The following is a 21,649-nucleotide window of genomic DNA, read 5'->3' on the forward strand; positions in this document are numbered from 1 at the left end:
TGAAGCAGTAGGAGATGTGCTTAAGGATCCAAGTTGAAAGGGCCATGATAAAATCTAGTGTTATACTTGAAATTATATTTTCATATATTTTAAATAAAATTAAGTTTATTTTTATGGCCATTAAGAATTTTTGCACTGTGACATTATTTTCATGACAGTTAAGCACATTTCCATCTTTTTGTTTTTTCAATAATTCCCATTATTCTCTATGATGACTCTCATTGAACTAGCATCAGGCCCACACAGAATCTGCGCGCACAGATACCCACTGAAAATTTCAATTGGAATCGGAATGTCACTCTACACATTCTAAAAAGTGATTCTTTATTAAATATTTTGCCTAATCTGATAATGCTTTCAGCTACCAATATTTACATTTATGCATTTGGCTGACGCTTTCATCCAAAGCAACTTACAGTGCCCTGATTACAGGGACAACCCCCCTGGAGCAACCTGGAGTTAAGTGCCTTACTCAAGGACACAATGGTGGTGGTTGTGGGGATTGAACCAACAACCTTCCGCTTACCAGTTCAGTGCTTTAGTCCACTATGCCACTACCACTCATATGATCACGCAATATGAGTACTGTTTTACAATATGAGTACATTGTTACCCTCCTGAGACCCGAGCGTGACTGCTGTGGGCATTTTCCATTTCCCTTTTTGAGTTGTAACTAGTAGCCCCTAAGAAACATGCAAAAACAAAAAACAAAATGTTTAGACCAAATGGTTGTCTTAAAAACGTATGTCCACATATGTGGACAGCGGGACTATGCTGTGAAATAATACCAAGCTATAGAAAGTCAGATTCTTTTCATCAAATTGTTCATTATGTTTACAGGAGTGATGTATATTCCTGTTTTTGAGATGTTACAGACATTACATCAGAAATTAGCATAATTAATTCTGATTCAAAGTTATGGCCAGCATCATCCAATCACTGCCAACCATGTTAAAATAAAATGATACATTATAAATTCTGAATCTATGTACTGATTACCATTGTCTCATGTCTGCCAAACATGTTGAGTGGTCCAAACACCATCTGTAGCCTGAAACTGAACTTTAAATAGGAAGTTTGGATTGAATGCACTTCATAGAGAGCATATAGCATATCCCTTGCTCCCTATTTAGTGAATGACTTAACCTCCAGTGTGCTGTCTGTCTGCACTGGTCTCAGAACAGTTTGAAATGCATCTTATTTTCATCCTAAAGCCTCTGAAAGCAACATTTTCCAGTTTTTGGATGCATCCATTGATTCTCAATGTGATAATGAACAGTGAATATAGGATATGTTAAGGGAAATGAGCCTATAGTCCATGCACGTGGTCATTGTGTTTAACAGCGATAAATCGATGACATTTTTAAAATGGCATATAGGATGAAACTAGAGACTCTAATCTTTTGACTCAAACAGGTTTTAATGTAAAAACTTAATTAGGTTTCTTACCAGATGTAGTTTTGTTGCCGTTTCTCCCAAACACAAACTCCGTTGTGATCAGCGCCATGTTGTTTTGTCACGTGACTTTGTCCATTGAAAGTTTAATGCTTTACTGACAGCACAGATTCTCCAGAACTGAGATCAGTCAGTTTAGATTAAATTATGCATAGCCTATAGCGAAACCAAAATGTAATGTTCACGCATGTGGATGTGGGGTCTCAGGAGGTTCAACTCTTCCACAGAATTACAAAAAGATTTTACCCAAAAATAAGTGCAGAAAAAATTGATAACCTCTGCATGTTCCGTCTGTGTATGATAATGATTACTACTGTATTTTTTTGCTGTAATACTTACTGTAATACAATGATTTCTTGTATTTAAATGAATATTCCAGGTTCAATACAAGTTAAGTTCAATCGACAGCATTTGTGGCATAATGCTGTTTACCCAAAGATAATTTTGACTCGTCCCTTATTTACAATGAAGGTGAAATCGGTCAGTCTTTAAACACTAAAATACATATAGTTTCAAACGTATAGCCACAAGATGTAAACACTATATGTGTTACCATGGTTTTAGTGTAATATAAATCAGGGATTTGCCTGCTTTACAGCATTTTACCAGATTGCAAGGTTTACTGGTGTTATAATATTGGAACTTTACACAGTTAAAGGTGCATTCAGTAATTTTTCCTCATTAAAAAAGATTTACCCCTATAGAAATTAATTGTAATTTTGAAAAATATGAATAAAATCATGAACACTCACATGCGATGAAGACTCCAGACTCCAGTCATATCAGTAACCTTATAAAAGCTGTTTTATTCTACACGGAGAGGGTCCGCACATGGGGGCGGCCATGTTAGAATCACATGACCTGCCTAATGTAACAGAAAACTATTGATTTTGAATGATGCTGCATCCAAGTCGCTAGGTGTCACTGTATGTCCAAAATTACAAAAACAAAAAAAGCTACTGAGTGCACCTTTAAAGGTTAGTAAGCGATTTTATCACACTAAAATCATGTTAAAATGTATAATGTTTATATCTTGTGGTTATACTTTTGGAAACAGTGTGTATTTTAATGTTTATGAACTGGCCCCATTGACTTCCATTGTAAGTGCCTCACTGTAACCAGATATATATATATATATATATATATATATATATATATATATATATATATATATTTTTTTTTTTTTTTTTTTTTTTAATAAACAAGGGACAAGTCAAAATCAAATTTTTTTTAATATTCATTTTTCATAATTCCACAAATGTTTTCGATTGAGCTTAAGTTGTTTTGAATATGAAAAATGTCTTTAAATTAGCATAAAAGCAGTACAAAAATGTTGTATAAATACATTACCATTTAAACAATATATAGGCTATATATACAGTATATACACTATATTGGCAAAAGTATTCGCTCATCTGCCTTTAGACGCATATGAACTTAAGTGACATCCCATTCTTAATCCATAGGGTTTGATATGACGTCGGCCCACCCTTTGCAGCTATAACAGCTTCAACTCTTCTGGGAAGGCTTTCCACAAGGTTTAGGAGTGTGTTTATGGGAATTTTTGACCATTCTTCCAGAAGCGCATTTGTGAGGTCAGACACTGATGTTGGACGAGAAGGCCTGGCTCGCAGTCTTCGCTCTAATTCATCCCAAAGGTGCTCTGTCGGGTTGAGGTCAGGACTCTGTGCAGGCCAGTCAAGTTCTTCCACACCAAACTCGCTCATCCATGTCTTTATGGACCTTGCTTTGTGCACTGGTGCGCAGTCATGTTGGAACAGGAAGGGGCCATCCCCAAACTGTTCCCACAAAGTTGGGAGCATGGAATTGTCCAAAATCTCTTGGTATGCTGAAGCATTCAGAGTTCCTTTCACTGGAACTAAGGGGCCAAGCCCAGCTCCTGAAAAACGACCCCACACCATAATCCCCCCTCCACCAAACTTCACAGTTGGCACAATGCAGTCAGACAAGTACCGTTCTCCTGGCAACCGCCAAACCCAGACTTGTCCATCAGATTGCCAGATGGAGAAGCGTGATTCGTCACTCCAGAGAACGCGTCTCCACTGCTCTAGAGTCCAGTGGCGGCGTGCTTTACACCACTGCATCTGACGCTTTGCATTGCACTTGGTGATGTATGGCTTGGATGCAGCTGCTCGGCCATGGAAACCCATTCCATGAAGCTCTCTACGCACTGTTCTTGAGCTAATCTGAAGGCCACATGAACTTTGGAGGTCTGTAGCGATTGACTCTGCAGAAAGTTGGCGACCTCTGCGCACTATGCACCTCAGCAGCCGCTGACCCCGCTCTGTCATTTTACGTGGCCTACCACTTCGTGGCTGAGTTACTGTCATTCCCAATCGCTTCCACTTTGTTATAATACCACTGACAGTTGACTGTGGAATATTTAGTAGCGAGGAAATTTCACGACTGGACTTGTTGCACAGGTGGCATCCTATCACAGTACCACGCTGGAATTCACTGAGCTCCTGAGAGCGGCCCATTCTTTCACAAATGTTTGTAGAAGCAGTCTGCATGCCTAGGTGCTTCATTTTATACACCTGTGGCCATGAAAGTGATTGGAACACCTGAATTCAATTATTTGGATGGGTGAGCGAATACTTTTGGCAATATAGTGTATGTGTGTGTGTGTGGTATATTTATTATAATACACTTAATTATAATGATAGACAGACAGACAGACAGACAGACAGATAGATAGACAGACAGATAGATAGATAGATAGACAGACAGAAAGACAGACAGACAGACAGATAGACAGACAGATAGATAGATAGATAGATAGATGCCACAGACAGATAGATAGATGCCACAGACAGACAGACAGACAGACAGATAGATATACAGACAGATAGATAGATGCCACAGACAGACAGACAGACAGATAGATAGATATAGACAGACAGATAGATAGATGCCACAGACAGATAGATAGAGACAGACAGATAGATAGATGCCACAGACAGACAGACAGACAGACAGACAGATAGATAGATAGATACCACAGACAGACAGACAGACAGATAGACATACAGACAGACAGATAGATAGATGCCACAGACAGACAGACCGACAGACAGACAGACAGACAGACAGACAGACAGACAGACAGACAGACAGATAGATAGATAGATGCCACAGACAGACAGATAGACATACAGACAGATAGATAGATAGATAGACAGATAGATGCCACAGACAGACAGACAGACAGACAGACAGACAGATAGATAGATAGATAGATAGATAGATAGATAGATGCCACAGACAGATAGATAGATGCCACAGACAGACAGACAGACAGATAGACATACAGACAGATAGACAGATGCCACAGACAGACAGACAGACATACAGACAGATAGATAGATGCCACAGACAGACAGACAGACAGACAGACAGACAGACAGATAGATAGATAGATATAGATTTATATTTATGTATTTATTTATATCCATACTTATTTTTGCAAAAATGTACAATACAAAAAATTAGCTTGCCTTTATGCAAAATACCTTCGTTTTTTTTTTTTTTTTTTTTTTTTTTTACTTTTGGGGTGAAATATGACCCAGATATATTCTTGACAGGAGAATAACCTTATTAGGCTACAGCTATTAGTACGTGAGATATTAATCACACTGACCCATGGACCATTTACAGGTAATTAATAAACGAGTTTGCATTCGATGTACAAATCAACTTTCTTATCAAGATCTTGATCCTATAAAGAACGTCATTAACCCTTGGTTTTGCTAAGCCTTTTAAATGTCCCTAAATAAAGACGTCTCTTATATTCCATGACAGTGAAGTGAACCTGTTGCCAATATACTCTCACAGTCACCCAAATGAGCAATCCCCGAGTGCTCTGCGTTATTAAAACGCGCCCTGATGTGCCACACGCAAAAGCCGCAACATTTAGTCATGCAATGCAGCAGTGAACAACACTGACTTGTCGTGAGCTATACGTACATGTGCGGCACGCGCCCACCCGGCGTACCTCCAAAATGGCCAAAGCAAGAAAAAGAAAACGAGTGAGATCCATTTATGGATGCATAAGGTATCTGTTACATAAATTCAGTCCGTACGCCAAAAACCACAACGCATGATCCTGCACTGCAGAGCTCTATATGCTCAATCGTCTGTGTCATGTTAAAAAGAGCATCTTACCGTCGGCAGCAGAGGCTCCATTTGTGCGCCTTGGTCCTTCGCATCCATCTTTCTGTACCTGTAGAACAGCTGTACTGTGTGTAGTGCGCGTGTAGTGTCCGGGGATGAGATGCGTAACCAACGCGTTCCGGTTCGCGTTCAGGTGGCAACACGCTGTCAGGGCAGACACGGTGCGATCACATATTTAGTGAAGAGATTTTAGTGCTGTTGAAGGGGCGCAGAGATTTTATTCTCATTCATAAGAGCGCATTTATCTGCTGTGTGACGCAACAGAAGGGAGGGGGAATTCTTTTTACATAGTGCCTCTTAATTTTATTATACTGGCCCTTAGAAGAGAGATTAGACTGTCAAACTGCACTACTAACTTGGTATTAGAGGAGTGTATATGTAAGCATTAGTTACTTTTATTGTCACAAAACTATAAAAGCCTGCTTAATTTTGGTTTATGGGGATTCAGATCTTCTTATGGTATTATAATGCAGCGTTGTAGGGGGAGACCGGGGTTAGTTGTCACACAGGAAAGTTGTCACAAGGGCTGTGTCTGAGTAACTATAATGTGAGTACAATGTCCAAATGCACAAATGTTTTCTCTAGCAGTGAGTTTTGTATGTTTCCTTAAAAAACCTTAAAGGGATAGTTCACCCCACAATAACAAAAAATAAAAAAAAAAAAAAAATAAAAAAAAAAAATTGTCATAATTTACTCACCCTCATGTTGTTCCAAACCTGTATGACTTACTCTCTTCCGTGGAACACAAAAGATGATGTTAGGCAGTATGATGGTTTCAGTCCATACAGTGAAAGTGGATGGTGACTGAGACAATGTCAGTGACTTTAATGGGAAAATGCGACAGTAAAAATGTTAATTGGTTAACGGTGAGGTCCATTAACATACACAGTAAAAATTATAATATATTTAACAAGTAAATACGTGTAATTTTACAGTTGTTTTTTAGATGTAAAAAGTATGATTATACTGTATAATTAACGGTAAAAATGTATATTATATTTAACAATATAACATTTTTTTATGGAAAACTATTGATAAACAATAATCGGGCATTCCCAGAAGTCCTGACACATCACATTTCATTATATTTTATATAGTTTCTTCATATTTATAATTTCAGTTATGTACATCGGGGTGTTCTGTGTTATATTTAATGTAGTTTAGTTAATCTTTATTGCATTATTTTAGTCACATGTGTTTCCTGATGGTGATTTGTGTTTGTGTCTCTACATGTGTATTAATTATTGCTCCTGAAAGGGTCACTCTTGATGAACTTTAAGTCATCATGTGGCCTTTTGAAGTTACTACGGTGTCTTTTAAGGTTCCAGAAGGTTAATATATTTAGTGTATATCATCTAATAACATAGTAAATGGTATTAAACTATCAAATATACAGGCATCAAAATGACATCCCGTAAAGCCTGAACATGGTCGCTGTATTTTTACGGTAAATTTCTGGCAACAACAGTTGTCTGTATTTGACTGTAAATTTATTGGATTTATGTATTTTTTTTACAATGCTACTTTTGTGTTCCATGAAAGACAGAAAGTCATGTGAGTTTGGAACAACATGAGTGTGAGAAAATGATGACAGAGTTTTCCATTTTTATTAATTCTATCCTCCAAACTAAAATTCCAGTATCATCATATTTTTATAATAGCTGTTGGGTAAATGTGAAATAGAGGTAGACCGATATATCGGTTTTACAGATTAATCGGTGCCGATAGTGGCTTCTTCTTTTTTTTTTTTAACTTCTCATCAATAAAATTAATCTGGTGAATATACAGGCTATAAAAAGCTTCAGTTGGTAAATATTTACATACAGAGCATTGTAAAGGAAGTCTCTATCATTTCAAAATAAGAGTCCCTGGTGTATTATGGGCTTGTTTATAGTTAAAAGTCCCGCATTATACACCAAATCTGAATTTTTCTTGTTATTATTGGGATTTTGGTTGCACAATACATTGCTTTTGTGATTTTATTCATTTTTGAGCCCGAGTGTCTGTGCTCTTCATTGTAAGGAAAGACTCCATAAATCAGTTTATTTATTTTTTTAACTATCAGTCGATTAATCGTTATCGGCCTTTTGCACCACCTAAGTTATCGGTATCGTCAAAATCCACTATCGGTCAACCTCTTATAGATGTAAACCTAAATTTATATATTGGTTTTACTGATTAATTGTTGTCGATAGTTGCTTTTTGGAACTATTGTTATCGGCAAAAATCTATGCCGATAGTTGCCAAACTTTTTTTTTTTTTTTTTTTAACTCCTCATCAGTAAACTTCATCTGGTGAATATACAGGCTATAAAAAGCTTCAGTTGGTAAATATTTACATACAGAGCATTGTAATGGAGGCAAGTCCATGTCATTTCAAAACAAGAGTCCATGGTATATTTTGAGCTTGTTTATAGTTAAAAGTCCCACGTTATACAACAAATCTTGAACTATTTTATCGGCCTTTTGCACCACCAACGTTATCGGTATTATCAAAATCCACTATCGTTTGACCTCTTATGTGAACACAATAAAACCACACTGGAATACATGATTCAGACTATATAATGTAGGTAGATTTTAAGTGAAAGATGGAACTCTTAGGACAAATTTTGCAATAATAAATGTCAGGATTGGGCATATGTGTTTTATATGCTGTAAATGTATTTAATTTGTAATTTTGCTGTTTCATAAATGTGCGTCATAATTTGTTTTACAGTTTAAATTTAGCTTAAAAGTCTGTAATAGGCTGTTTAATGGCAGGTTCCCATTGTGACAACTTACCCCATGTATTGTAAACAACAAGTCACAAAAACTCAACATGTGTTCAATAAGCTACTGCTGAGTTCGGAATGGCATACTACCCATACTACTCTTTTGCCATATGTGTCTATGGTAGAAGTAGCATGAGTAGTATGGTAGTGTGCCATTCCAAAATCAGCCTACATCTTTTTTTCTTTTCTTTTTTTCAGTAAGGTTGGACAAGTTCAGTAGCCTTTTACAGTAAAGTGCCTATACAGAAATTGACTTTCAGTGTTTCTGAGAAACATTCACTTCCTTAAACAATGTGACAACTAGCCCTGGCCTGCACTATATGTAAGCATCCGACTCAGATAAGTAAACATCCGAGGGATTTACATATGCTTAATGTATTATATTGCAGTGAATATCTGTATGACATAGCTATGTCATCCATCACTTCCGTCATTACAATCACTTGCCAACAGCACTTGATATTTTGTCTTAACTTCTGTCAAGTGCAGTGTTTTCGTATTAAGGGCTATCAACATTCCACAGAAACACAACACAGCTGTGATTTTACATCTGCCATCTGTACCACAACTGTCATGCCTGCATAATGGCTCAACTTCTTAAATTATTAGTGTGAAGCTGACATATATACATACATACATACATACATACATAGTGGTGGTGGTGGGTGGGGGGGGGGTCTCTGTGGGGGCCATGACATCTGTTGCAGGGCTCCCTGTTCTTCTATTCTAATCTTTTCTATTTGCAAAATGAATGTTTGGGAGTCCAAAATGTATATTTCTTATTGACACACTTAAGCTGATGATATAAATAAGACAAATGTTTTTGTGAAACATCTTATGTGCCTAAGACTTTTGCACAGTACTGTATATATATATATATATATATATAAATAACCTTACTATAAAGCTGCTTTTTACATCATACTGCACAAATCTAGCAACTACGCCAAGACTGAACCTGAAAAATTATAAAATACCTGAACAATTTTCTCAAAAAATTACAACGATTTTAATTACAGAATTTTGCCTTTGCATGGCAAAAATTGGAAGTGTCCATTCTTAGAGAATAGTCTAAAGTGATGTTTATGTTTGGGGCCACCCTAATGTTTTTTTTTGTTGTTTTTTTTTTCTGAAGAGGGCATGGCACACTCTAGTTTTAGGGTTTGTGTTATTTTGGTGTTAACTATTAGTATATAATCATACTTTATTATAGCTATTATAGCGTATTATTGATTGTTATTATTCACTGAAACTATACTTTAGTCAATATAGTGGATGAATCAATTTCATCATTATGACATTGTCGCCCTCTAGTGTTGGCACTTGTGTAATACAGATTTTGTGGTTTACAGTGGCTGAGCTGATTGATGTTACAATATTATTCTGGCTTTTTCTTACACAGTCAATAAAGAAAAAATTCAACTGTACTTTTTAAGATGAATATATATATATATATATATTTTAATAAATTACCTATGGAAAACCTAGACTCAAGTGATTATTTTTAAAAGATCTTTTCATTCACTATAGGTAGCAAGTGAACCACAAGGAGGCAGCAATTATCAAACAGCATGCATGTTCTCTCATTTCACTCCATAAGAGACATTATGTTTTGCATAGCAATATTGCAAGTCTGACTACTTATAACGACTATTTATGAACTGAATTTTGACCAACGATTATAAATTACGCACAATAAAACATTATAGAGCATGCTCAAAGTAGACACGTTGATTATCCTGTTATAGCACAGATTTAAAGACATTTTAGGCTATAGATTTATTCTAAAATCTGGACAATTTATGAAGTCTTGGTTTAAATGGGAAAAAGAGCTATCATTTTGCTATAGCTGTAATAGAATAGCTGAGTGCTCATTTACGCATTTACATCCATGGATGGAAATTCTTCATTTCTCATTTTGTAAATGGATAAAAGCGTCTGCTAATTGACTAAATGCACATGTAAATGTAATAGATTGTATTCTGATCCTGCCATATGACTCCCTGTAAATGAAAACCCAAATGAGATATGGGCCTATTATTAAAGCTTAAAGATTTACTGATTCAAGCTTATGAGATGCGACTTAATTTGTTGCATTCAAATTATTAGATGTTGTTTTTGTCGTGCTTATTTAGATATTGTATATTTGTGGGCCCCACTTTAAGAAATAATTGTGTTGCATAAGATAGCATATCTAACCAAATGGAACCTGCAAACAAATGATGCTTAGAACTATAACTTCATTCTTCAACTTCTATTCATGCATTTTTATTTTTTTAATTTTTTTGTGGATGTATGAAGTTCCCCTCATGTTCACACAGGTGTCCTAGCAGAGTAGTGATTACTCTGTTGTAGTTGTAGTTCATCGCGTGAACTATATGGACATGTTGCGTTTGACAACCACAAAGTGTCACAATACTGCATGCCTTCATTTTCATCATTTCAATCGTTCCAAACCTAACAAACCTTTTCTTGTGAAATATGTTGCTTAAGTGTGTGCTATATTTCTTAAAATGTATTTTGTAATCTAATGCAACATTCAGACATTTAGCATAGCCTTTAGCATCCTGTTCACTAAAAATATAATCGAATTAAACGAGCATCCTATAGAAATTGATGGTAAAAGCTGTGCATGGCGATTCGATTATCTGTTGCAATGCTTTACTCTTTACATTTTATTATGCAAATGTCCAGGCAACAAATGGAACAATATTCACATTGTGACTGGGAGCTCTCTTGGAACAGATTTATTTGGTTTTGGAACCAGTTTGGAATCTTGTGTAAGCTACTCCTCCAGGGTTTTCACATTCTTTCATATTTATTGCAAGTAAACACACCACAGTTACATGACCTTTACACATTAGCAGGCCTAATTTGCGTTTTTCTTCATGAGAATACAGCCCATGAAATACAAATGAAAATGTCTGGGTTGGTAATACGTGGTAGTCTGTATTTTCTCCCTACAAAACGGTCATGAGATATCCATGATTTTAAGCTGGAATGGTTCAGACTTATGCTCTGACAGCTTTACAACAACGTCCACAAAATGGAAATGCCGAGCACGATGAAACTACGGACTACTATATCCCCTAACAGACAACGCGACTCTAAAAAGCAACATCAATAAAAGCCGACATCTGACAACTCTTTTGGCGGGCCCTTCAACAGGTGAGCAGCTACTTCAAATTTTAATCTGGAAAAGGGAGCCTATACGTGTTAGATACTTTTCTTTTCTTCTTCTTTTTTTTTTTTTTAAACATCAAAATATTGAGTATATGTAGCTATTCGTCTTCTAAGTACATTCAAACATGAAACTAATGCGCTTTTGTACATCAACATTGAACGAGAAAACCACAAATGGATAGATAAGTACAAATATGTACAGTGCTTTCATACTTACAATAGGCTTAACAGATAAAACCTTAAATAAATGTCATTTGGGACCAAAAACACCTTTTTCCGCATCGAAGATTTTCATTCAAAACCGATGCGCGTTTGGTAACGTCCTTTGAACGACGCGACCGAGATTGGTCAGATGATCCATGAATAAATACCCAAGTAATAAATGAATAAGCACATAAATAGGAATAAATAGATAAATAAATCACTCCTTGAATATATGAGCCATGCACTAGTTTTCCAGTTTCTAACTGTGGGGGTAAAAGCTGTAGTAGCCGATGTCCTTGGAACAGTTTTTCTCGCATTCCCTCGGCGTTAACATTTCGGATTTTAACGGAGACGAGGTTTCTGAAACCGGCGTGGCAGATGGCGAAATCCTCCTCCGCTTGGCTTGCTCAAAAATCCCAGAATCGCTCGAGTCGATGGACTTAATTGAGGACGGCGTTTCTATCCAGCTGGATTCCGATAGGTCTTTCGGTTTGGATTCATCCGGTGACCTTTCGGCCGCGATAGGGTCGCCATCCTCGAGACCAGGTAGCAGGTAACTGGAGGTCGTCGTTCTGGTGCTCCCCACGGAATTGGACGGCCAGCAGGAGAGGACGGAGCTGGACTTGCTGCAATATTGCGGCGGGGTGCGAGTGCCCCACCCCGGCGGCTCGCCATAGTACCCCAGAGGTCTGTTGGAGCATCCCGCCCCGGGCAGGGGCAGCGCTTTCACTCCGGCAGCTGCGTACGACAGAAGGGTGGCCGCGTTACCGGCGAAATCAGCAGCCGCGGCGGCATCGTATGCCGAGGCGGCAAAGTCCAGTCGGTTGTTGGCAGGGGTGACAAACCATCGCTGCGGGGAGGCCACCGTGGTCTCCTCGGCTTGTTGCGGGGAGAGCAAGCTGTTACTAAGTGGGACGCTGCGGTCCGTGCCAGGAGCGCCTCCGACGCCAGGGTGAAAGCGGGACTTGGCATACGAGCTGACAAATTGGTCCTGCAGGAAAGAACCAGCCATGGCATATCTTGCGCTAGGCATGATCTGAGAGCGCGGCGAGTCACCCGGGGACGGCGTCAACCGATCAATGTCGCAACCTGTGTAGACACTGGAGAAAGATGGTGGACAAACACGTTAATGTTGCATATGAGAGGCGTAGCTTGGAGTAAATAAAGCGTTGCAGACATGTCACGGACATTCAAGAGCAAACAATGACGCTCAATATCGATTTTACATTCTGTGCGTAATTGCGCAAATTAACAAATTATCACAGCACACGGACAAATGCATGTGCACACTGCATGTTCTTTTCATGCATGCATTTTGCTAATGAGAATACAATAAAAAATACAAAGTAGTAAATGAGGTCAAACATTTTTTTTGTTACATTTTTAAGCTTTCCAGAGCGAATCTTGGTTGGCCGGTGTTTGGCAATAGTTTTCTCGGGATAAACCATCAGATGCCCAAAAGCTGACAGGTGTTCTAATATTCGGTTTTTAGGCTATGTCTTGAAACTTGGCACCCTAATCACAAAAAGGTCATCGGCCAATTAAAACAATTCCATCAATAAAATAATTTTATTTTGTTATGGCTTGACTTGGTTTTAGAAACCAGCACTGTGTAATAAATATATATACGTGTATATATATATATATATACTAACGAATGTATAGATAGGAAGGCATATTATCAGAATATGTTTTGAGTAATTGTTATTCTTCCGTGATCTTTAAATATAAAGTTCGAAAAAAAGAAATGCGCACTGGAAAAATCTGTCAACAAGAAAAAGACTCACGTGTCATAATTGTCGCGGAATCCTTTTGCAAATGGATTGTGGTCGATTTTTAGCTGTGTGATCTGCAACAGAAACAGTCAGAATATAACCCATACATTAAAACTCTTCTCAACATTGTCTGATAGCTCAAAAATATTTGTATTACATTTTAGAACGTTTTCTTACGTCAGTATTTTGATATGCGGTGACCGCGATAAACTGCGTCTCCGGGAAAGTGAAGGTCTGCACGCGGCCAGGTTGGCTCGTGTCCTCGGTTCCGTCCTCGTTCACCTGCACCACATGCAGTCGAGGCTGGTATTTATGCAGCGACTGCAGGACCACCATCTGTAGGAATTTAAGCGGATAAACGAGCCCGTCAGAGAACGTTAACACGCTTCCTTGCGTTCGATTTCATGCACCAACATTCTAAACACTATAATAACAAATGTTTTGCAATTGCAAGTCTTAACATCTAAATTGACTGGTTTAATTCAAGTAAACATATTGCGACTACATTTTTCTACAGGGTAATAAACAACATATGCACTCTAAAAAATGCTGGGTTCTTTATTTCAATCCAAACGCTGGATTGGGCCTGTTGGCTCATTTGATTAGGTTATTTTCTTTCTGTTGGGTAGTTTTTGTGTAACCAGGCCGCTGGGTTAGTGGGTCATTTTTACTGACAGTTAAAACTATACACCCCTCCTCCCACCTCGATGGGCCAGCAGTCAGAACAGCTCAGCTGCTGAGTTACCTGACGTGGGTTTTTTTGGATCTTCAGCAGTGAGCGGTTCTCAGCACAGACTAATTGGAGGATTCTTTCGGTGAAATACAGTTTGTATGTTTTTTTTATTTTAAATTTTAAATTTTAAATTTTTTTTTAATCTATAATATAATTACTGTACATCAGAAAATGCAAAGATACCGTTCCATAATCAGAACTGGACAGCTCATATGACAACAACTGTTTTTAGATGTCACTCTAGTTTTGTGAGCTTTGGCTTTGCTGTATTGCCCACTTGACGCTGAACAGGTTTATTTAGCTTTTCTGATTTTTTTATTTTATTTAGTTATTTTTTTTATTTATTTTTTTTTTTTTTTAGTTATGCAAACGTCTCCTTTCGGCGAAATTTGCCGTTTTGAATCCAAAATATATAACCTTCATGATTAATTTAGTTCATACCCTGTATCACCCTGTCTACACCGGACCCGAGCGGTGCGTCGCTGCTACGAAGGCCGTTTCACATCACTCGCGTCACGGGCTTCAGGGCTTCAGCACACCGCTCTAGGTAAGCGTCATGCAGAGCTTTGTCCAACACATCAAAATCGTTGGTGTGCACGGTAAACATTTAAAACATATTTGAGTTTAGAGTAGGAAAAAGTCAGGGGGAAAAATAAAGTAACTATGAATGAATAAATAAATAATTATGAGCCATCGAATATTAGAATCAAAGTGAGGCAAACACTTGTGTAAAAAATAACATAATGGGTTGATATCTTTCTTTAACCTTTTTGCTTTTCCTTTCTAATTGTCTTTTTGTAAGTTGGAACAAATATGGAGTACCTCCAGCAGACTGAGATGTCAAGGCGTTATTTCCCCCACAACGCTTCTTATTTTAATTTAATTTGATGGATTTCATTCCTTATAGGCTAAATATTTTTTTTAGTAATAGACTCTAGAATTATAAGTAACATTTAAAGGGATAGATCACCCAAAATGAGAATTCTCTCATCATTTACTCACTCCCAGGCCATCCCAGATGTGTATGACTTTCTTTCTTCTGCTGAACACAAATGAAGAATATCTCAGCTCTGTTCTGAATGGTGACAAAAACTTTGAAGCTCCAAACAACGCATAAATGCAGCATAAAAGTAGTCCATATGGTTCCAATGTTTAAATGATGGTGAAAGTGAGGAAAAATGAGAAACAGATCAATGTTGAAGTCCTTTTTTTCTGTCTATTTTTTTTTACCATAAATCTTCACTTTCAGTCACACGTGGCACCTGTTTAGTTTCTCTTTCAGATGTGAAAGTGGTGATTTAGAGTAAGAAAGGACTTTAATGTTGATCTGTTTTTCACCCCCATCTATCATAAGTCTTTTGAAGACATGGATTAAACCACTGGAGTGGTATGGATTACTTTCATGCTGCCCTTATGTACTTTTTGGAGCTTCAAAGTTCTGGCCACTATTCACTTGCACATAATGGACCAACAGAGCATATACAATTGTATTTGTTGTATAAGCAGAGGATAGTCATAAACATCTGGGATGAGGGCGAGTAAATGAGAGATTTTTCATTTTTGGGTGAACTATCATTTTAATAATACAATGGGTGTTTAATTGTTTTTAATCCCTAGTGTATTTAACATTAATTGTAAATGTTACTTTATTGTTCTACATGCTGTTTAATAAAACATTTGTAAAATAGTTTAAATGTACTTATTGCATGTATTTATATTTATCCAATAATAAAGGAGCTAACATGTTTACACATTTGTTTATGGTGTGGATTATTTTACAATATTTTTTTAAGGATACAACAATCTGAAAATAATAACCCACTTATGAGATCAAATTAACCCAGCATTCCTGTAAAAATGAACCAGCAGCTGGGTTGAATAAATAACCCATTTGCTGTGTTAAAATGAACCCAACTTGCTGGGTTAGTTTAGCCCAAGGTGTGTTCTGTCCCATATTTAAGCAGTGGCTGGGCTACCCAGTTTTTGTTTTTAAGCCAGCATTTTTTACAGTGTGGTTACTGCATTTGTGTTCTTGTTATTTTACTCCGTTTATATTTCAATAGTGTAAACTTATTAAACTGCATGCAGTTGTTTTGTGGAGCTGCTTGCAATTGCACGCTATTATTATTAGTAGTAATTATTATAATAATTATTATAAAACCATGAAATATGGGTTGCATTGTACTGAAAATGTAATACCTAATATACACACAATATAATGTAATTTTTCTACATATCACAGAAATGCACACCAAGGTTGTTAGTATTTCCACTGTAATCTGAATGGCACAGATTTGAATGTTTCATTGCTATGATTTGTAGTCTAACTGACCTGTCCTGTGTTGTTAGACGCTCCTTTGTTGTTGGTTAGTTTGAGTTTTCCAAATGATATTTCTTGGCGCATCCAGTGCGCACCGGTGTTTGGCGAATCGGGGTGCATGTAAACCCTGTTACCTGTTGAGAAATCACATTTCAGTGCTAAACAAAGACAATAAAAATAACGAGGACATTCTCATCTAAACATTGTTATATTCTACAGCCTCTATACCTCTAAATAGCAAATAAATCAATAAATCTTCGAATTAATAAATGTTATTACTAATGTTTTTGCTATTACTGATCGAATCAATAAATGTTATTACTATAGCTATTAAAAATTATTACTATACATTTATGATGCTGATAAGAATAATAATAATAATAAATGTTATAATAAAGGCCTTAAACTGTATCGTTATTACTTTGTCCTAAACTCACCTGTTACATTTGTGTCTGCTTTTCCGCACGGGACCCATTTTCCTCCTTGAAAGCGCCAGTGATTCGGATCCGCAAGAATCACGTCCACAAAAATATTGTAATGCGCCGTCGGGTCAAGACCGGATATATTGAAACTCAAAAACGGGAACATTCGCCTAAAGGGGAACATAAAAGATACCATTTTTCAATGCGCAAAACTGTGGTACAGCTTGCAATGTTTTAACCTAATAATTTAATAACGTGTATTGACTTAAAAGCAAAATTGGAAAAGCAAAAAATGTAAGATGTTAAAAAATAATAATAATTTGAATTCTAATGCTTCAAAGAAGTTTTGGATAAATAACGACAGATTAAAAAAAAAGGTAACACAAAAAGGTAGACAGAATAAATAAATGTTAATGATTCTAATGATCAAATCTAATGAAAAATAAAATAAAAACTCTGTTCTTGAATAACGCAAAAGAAAGAAAGGAATAAGGAACAGAAAAAGTGCTCAAGCCATTTTTATTTTGTATTTATTTATTTGATTATTTTTAAATGATGCCGTGCCCCGCGTAATTTGCCCACGGCTCCTTGCCTTAATTTGTTAGATACGGAAACGAAAAATGCGCGAAACGAAAACATCGATTTTAGCCAAATGCATTCAATTGAGAAACGCTTTTGGAACCGGTTATTACACCTGTAATTACAGAACACCTACCGTCCTTGCTTGGTAATAATCATCTCTGTTTGATGTCTGTGAAATTTAAGCCACAGGGCCCTGTTGCAGAGGTAGACCTGCGCTTTACCGGGCACAAGCCCGGCCTGAGCCGAGGAAAACTGGTAGAAAGCCGTCCCTTGATACGCGTGTCCGTACTGTTGCGCGTACGGGTAGCCTGCGGTCGGGTAGCCTTGAGGAGAAGTGTTGCTCAACAGACTGTTGTAGGCTCCGTTCGTTATCACCGGATGGTGTGCCATGTAGCGACCCGGGCTTCCGATGGAAAAGGCTGGGTGCGTCGGTCCATGCTGACTCGGGTAGGGAAACATGGTGGTGGGACTCGGCTGAACTTGACTGGACTGAGACAGGAGATAGCGTTCTCCTGCAGATCCATCGAAATTGTGACGACTGTCAGCGACTCCGTCAAGATCAGAAGAGAGTTTGCTTCGCTGGACGTCCCCTGATGAGTCCTTCGAGTCGGAGAAATCGTCTGCCTCTGACGGATTCGTCATCCCAGTGGAGTTTTTTTTCAGAGGTGAACTTCTCTCCAGGTTGTCACCGATGGATATAATAGGGTAGTCCTGCAAGGCGAGCTCAGATCCTTCAAAGTTTGTGTATCCACTGCCCACAGTCACACACTTCTCGGAGCGCGCGAGAGCTGGCGAGATGCAACACTCGAGCTGCATCTCTCGTTGACAAATAGCAATTAACGCGACGGATGTGCGAGCGCGAGAGAAAACGCCTTCCTGCGGTTCGAGCTACTTTGTGCAAGACGGCGAATTAGCCAATTGACACAAGGCTGCAATCAGGAAAAGGCTTTGCTTTTCATTCTTCGGTCTGCATCGTTAATGAATCAACTTTTGCTATTGGTTAACACGAGACAGTAATTTAATTAGACAGAACTTAATTAGCGTAATCAAGGAGGCTGTGCATTCACTTCTGGTGGTCATGCGTGTTTGTATAGCTATATAATCTGTGAAAATTGGTACCCGTGTATTTCTTCAGTAGTGCAAATAAGGTTTTTTTTTTTTTTTTTGCTATTGTATGCCCTATTGTATTTCATTTGAATGCATCAAAACACATGCACATGTTAATGTAGGCTATACTTGTGTTTGTGTTTACAACTCACCTCCTCGCACAGGCCATTATGTGAAATATAGTATTTATCTATTTATGCGAGAAGAAAACCTGTTTATCGAGAAAACGTCATTATTCATTATTCATTATTAAAATGCATGCAATGCGCCTCGCCCGCTAAAATATTTGCGTTATAGCGTGAAATTATTGGCTTTATTTTTTTTTTTTTTTTTTTTTTTTTTGAAGATCGGTTTACTGGTCCCAGCACAAATAAATATTTTATGCGGATGGACGTTCAACGTGCATGCCTGAAAGAATAAATTCACGCGCACGTCAATCCAACCATTTTTTCGTCAATATTACTTGGCAGTTGGCACGTGTCGGAAATTAATATATCTGACATTACTTGGCATTCTAAAATACATAAAACCATCATATGTCTGATCAGAATCACAGTTTTTACAAATAAGTGAGAGCAAAGCATTTAACAGCTTTAATTCGCGTCTTGTAGTTACTGCCAATACAAGGCACGATCAATTACAGTCGTTTAGCTGTTTATTTAATTGTAAACGATGTGATTAACACTCAAAGGCATGTAAATTGAATCAGCAATTGAATGGCAATGCATTCTTCAAATAGGTATATTTTTCTGTTTGGAGAGGATTAGCTACATGTTGGCTGCTGGACAGTTATGCCTATCTTCACATAAGGGCGTGTAATTGTCCTGGAATATCCAGTTTCATAACATAAATATGTCTGACAATTCATAAAAAAACGTCTACACATCTTATTTAATACAGAAAAATGTGTACATAATAAATATTTCTGTATATGATTAGAGTTCATATATTTGTGCATACATGTACATATTCAAATGTTACTATTAGGTGTGGAAAATTTATGTTTATATGAAAAATAATCATATGAAAACAGCCACTATTATAGTATTTTGAAATATATGTTGTCGCATATATGTGCAAGGGTGTGACTTTTTATATCAGTAAACATATATATGCATTTATTTATGTGTTTATTATACAGTATATGTGTCTTACATATATTGCTATATAATAAACACATAAATAAATGCATATATATATATATATATATATATATATATATATATATATATATATATATATATATTTGTATGGGATTTAAGGGGGGAAAAGAAAGCATTACAGAATACATTTTAATAAAATTATTTTAAATTACTTTAGTTGCATATTAACAGTACAAAGCATTTTTCAACAGCTATAATTCACAGCTTACAGTTAGTTTTTCCCCCTCCTAATCACCCCTCAGTAGTGCTCTGATCGAGGGTAACATGTATGTCAGTATCCCAGCGGTCATCTGATAGGTGTCACATTGCCCTCCCCCTCACTATCCTGAAATAGGTTCTGCTTATCAGTTCATCTCACCTGTCTCACTGCAACAACCAACTAAGAAAGCACCGTTGTAGTCTCTGATGAGTCTCAGAGAAATATGAGTCTCATCAAAACATACTTGATGTATTAGGATGCCTTATAAGAACTTATTGTAATCAACATTTCAAATTGATAACATACTGTATTTCAAAAGTCCTCTATGTTGTATTAAATGTACTCTACTGGGTTTGCGTGACCCAATACAGTAGCAAAATTGTTTACCCTACAAAAGTAAACCAAAAATGTCCTAAGTTTATTAATATCCCCATGAACTCCACAGGCCCAACAATATGAAAAAAATTATTAACATGACAGAGGCTGAACAGGAAAAGTGACAATTTTGTAAATGCTTAAACGACAAGTGTGATTTACCAGCCTAACACATGGAACAAACACTGAGCCAAATATTGTATTAGTATCACCAAGTAACAGATGAATTTGTGCCAAAATATAATAGAGTTTGATTGGATGCACAGCCTTTGACGTCAAGAACAAAGGATATGGGAGGCATCTTCTTTTCCCTTTTTATATGGTGATAAGACTCTTTATTATGCTATCATAATGAAGTATGCATGATTATATAGTTAACTGCAGTTTATTGTTTACATAAAGCATTCATTTTTCCATGCTGTCCGTGACCCTATCAGAACAGAACTGCAACTCAATTTTGGGTCATGACCCACCAGTTAAGAATCACTGTGTTACATTATTTCCAAATGCATGTTTAAAAGCAATTCATTTTCCCTTTTTTTATTATTGGTGTACAGTATACACTGCTAACTGACTATATGATTTTGGATTTGTTTTGCTGTATTTTTCCACAATGTATTTTTTTGCCGGGGTCATATGGACCTCAAACAGAAGCATCGTGTCTACTTTGTGACACAATAATACCTGTCAAATTGGTTTTGGTTATGTCAGAGAAATGTATTACACAAAGTTTAAGAGGTTAATTTTGAAACTACCATTATTTTTACACCTAAATCATTGGGGATACCAAACATAAAGACATTTAAGGCAATTTCAACAGAATATAAGCAACTTTTCCCTTAAAGAAATCATCTTGTTCTGCATATCGGTTACTTTATTGAGACAGTGTGCTTCAATGCACCTCGAAATATCCCAACTGATTCACAGCTCAAAGAAAACGTGTGTTTAGGGGTGCAAAACAGCTCATGTCTCTCGGAAAGGGGATGCAGGCAGAGGTGAGTTGTTCTGAGTTCTAATGAAGAGGCTTCAATCTCTGAGGCTAACGAGAAGGGTCATTATAACAGGGCAATGGGGTCCGGTAATCTATTCTCCTGGAACATGCAAGCACGGGCTTGCCTGCACCCTACCAGCAGGGCGAGCAGCCATCTTCTCCTCCTCATTACC

At 37.2% G+C, this 21,649-nt stretch overlaps 1 protein-coding gene across 2 annotated transcripts in view; it reads right to left on the reverse strand.

The window, feature by feature from the left end:
• The window catches only part of slc4a10b (solute carrier family 4 member 10b), a 109,076-nt gene extending 90,698 nt beyond the window's left edge, over positions 1-18,378 (reverse strand). The window contains exons 1-7 of one of the 2 annotated variants that reach the window (XM_051709489.1): positions 17,775-18,378; positions 17,075-17,229; positions 16,650-16,771; positions 13,762-13,920; positions 13,597-13,658; positions 12,098-12,909; positions 5,641-5,709 (exon numbers count right to left, since the gene is read on the reverse strand). In XM_051709489.1, the coding sequence (XP_051565449.1) occupies positions 5,641-5,709; positions 12,098-12,909; positions 13,597-13,658; positions 13,762-13,920; positions 16,650-16,771; positions 17,075-17,229; positions 17,775-18,283 (1,888 nt within the window). In that variant the 5' untranslated portion in view covers positions 18,284-18,378. Of the gene's footprint in view, positions 1-5,640; positions 5,869-12,097; positions 12,910-13,596; positions 13,659-13,761; positions 13,921-16,649; positions 16,772-17,074; positions 17,230-17,774 lie in introns of those variants that run through there. The other variant, XM_051709487.1, reaches the window with a different exon arrangement.
• Between the last annotated feature and the right edge of the window lie 3,271 nt (positions 18,379-21,649).

The sequence above is a fragment of the Myxocyprinus asiaticus genome, chromosome 10 (genome assembly GCF_019703515.2).
Source record: "Myxocyprinus asiaticus isolate MX2 ecotype Aquarium Trade chromosome 10, UBuf_Myxa_2, whole genome shotgun sequence".
Lineage (NCBI taxonomy): Eukaryota > Metazoa > Chordata > Actinopteri > Cypriniformes > Catostomidae > Myxocyprinus > Myxocyprinus asiaticus.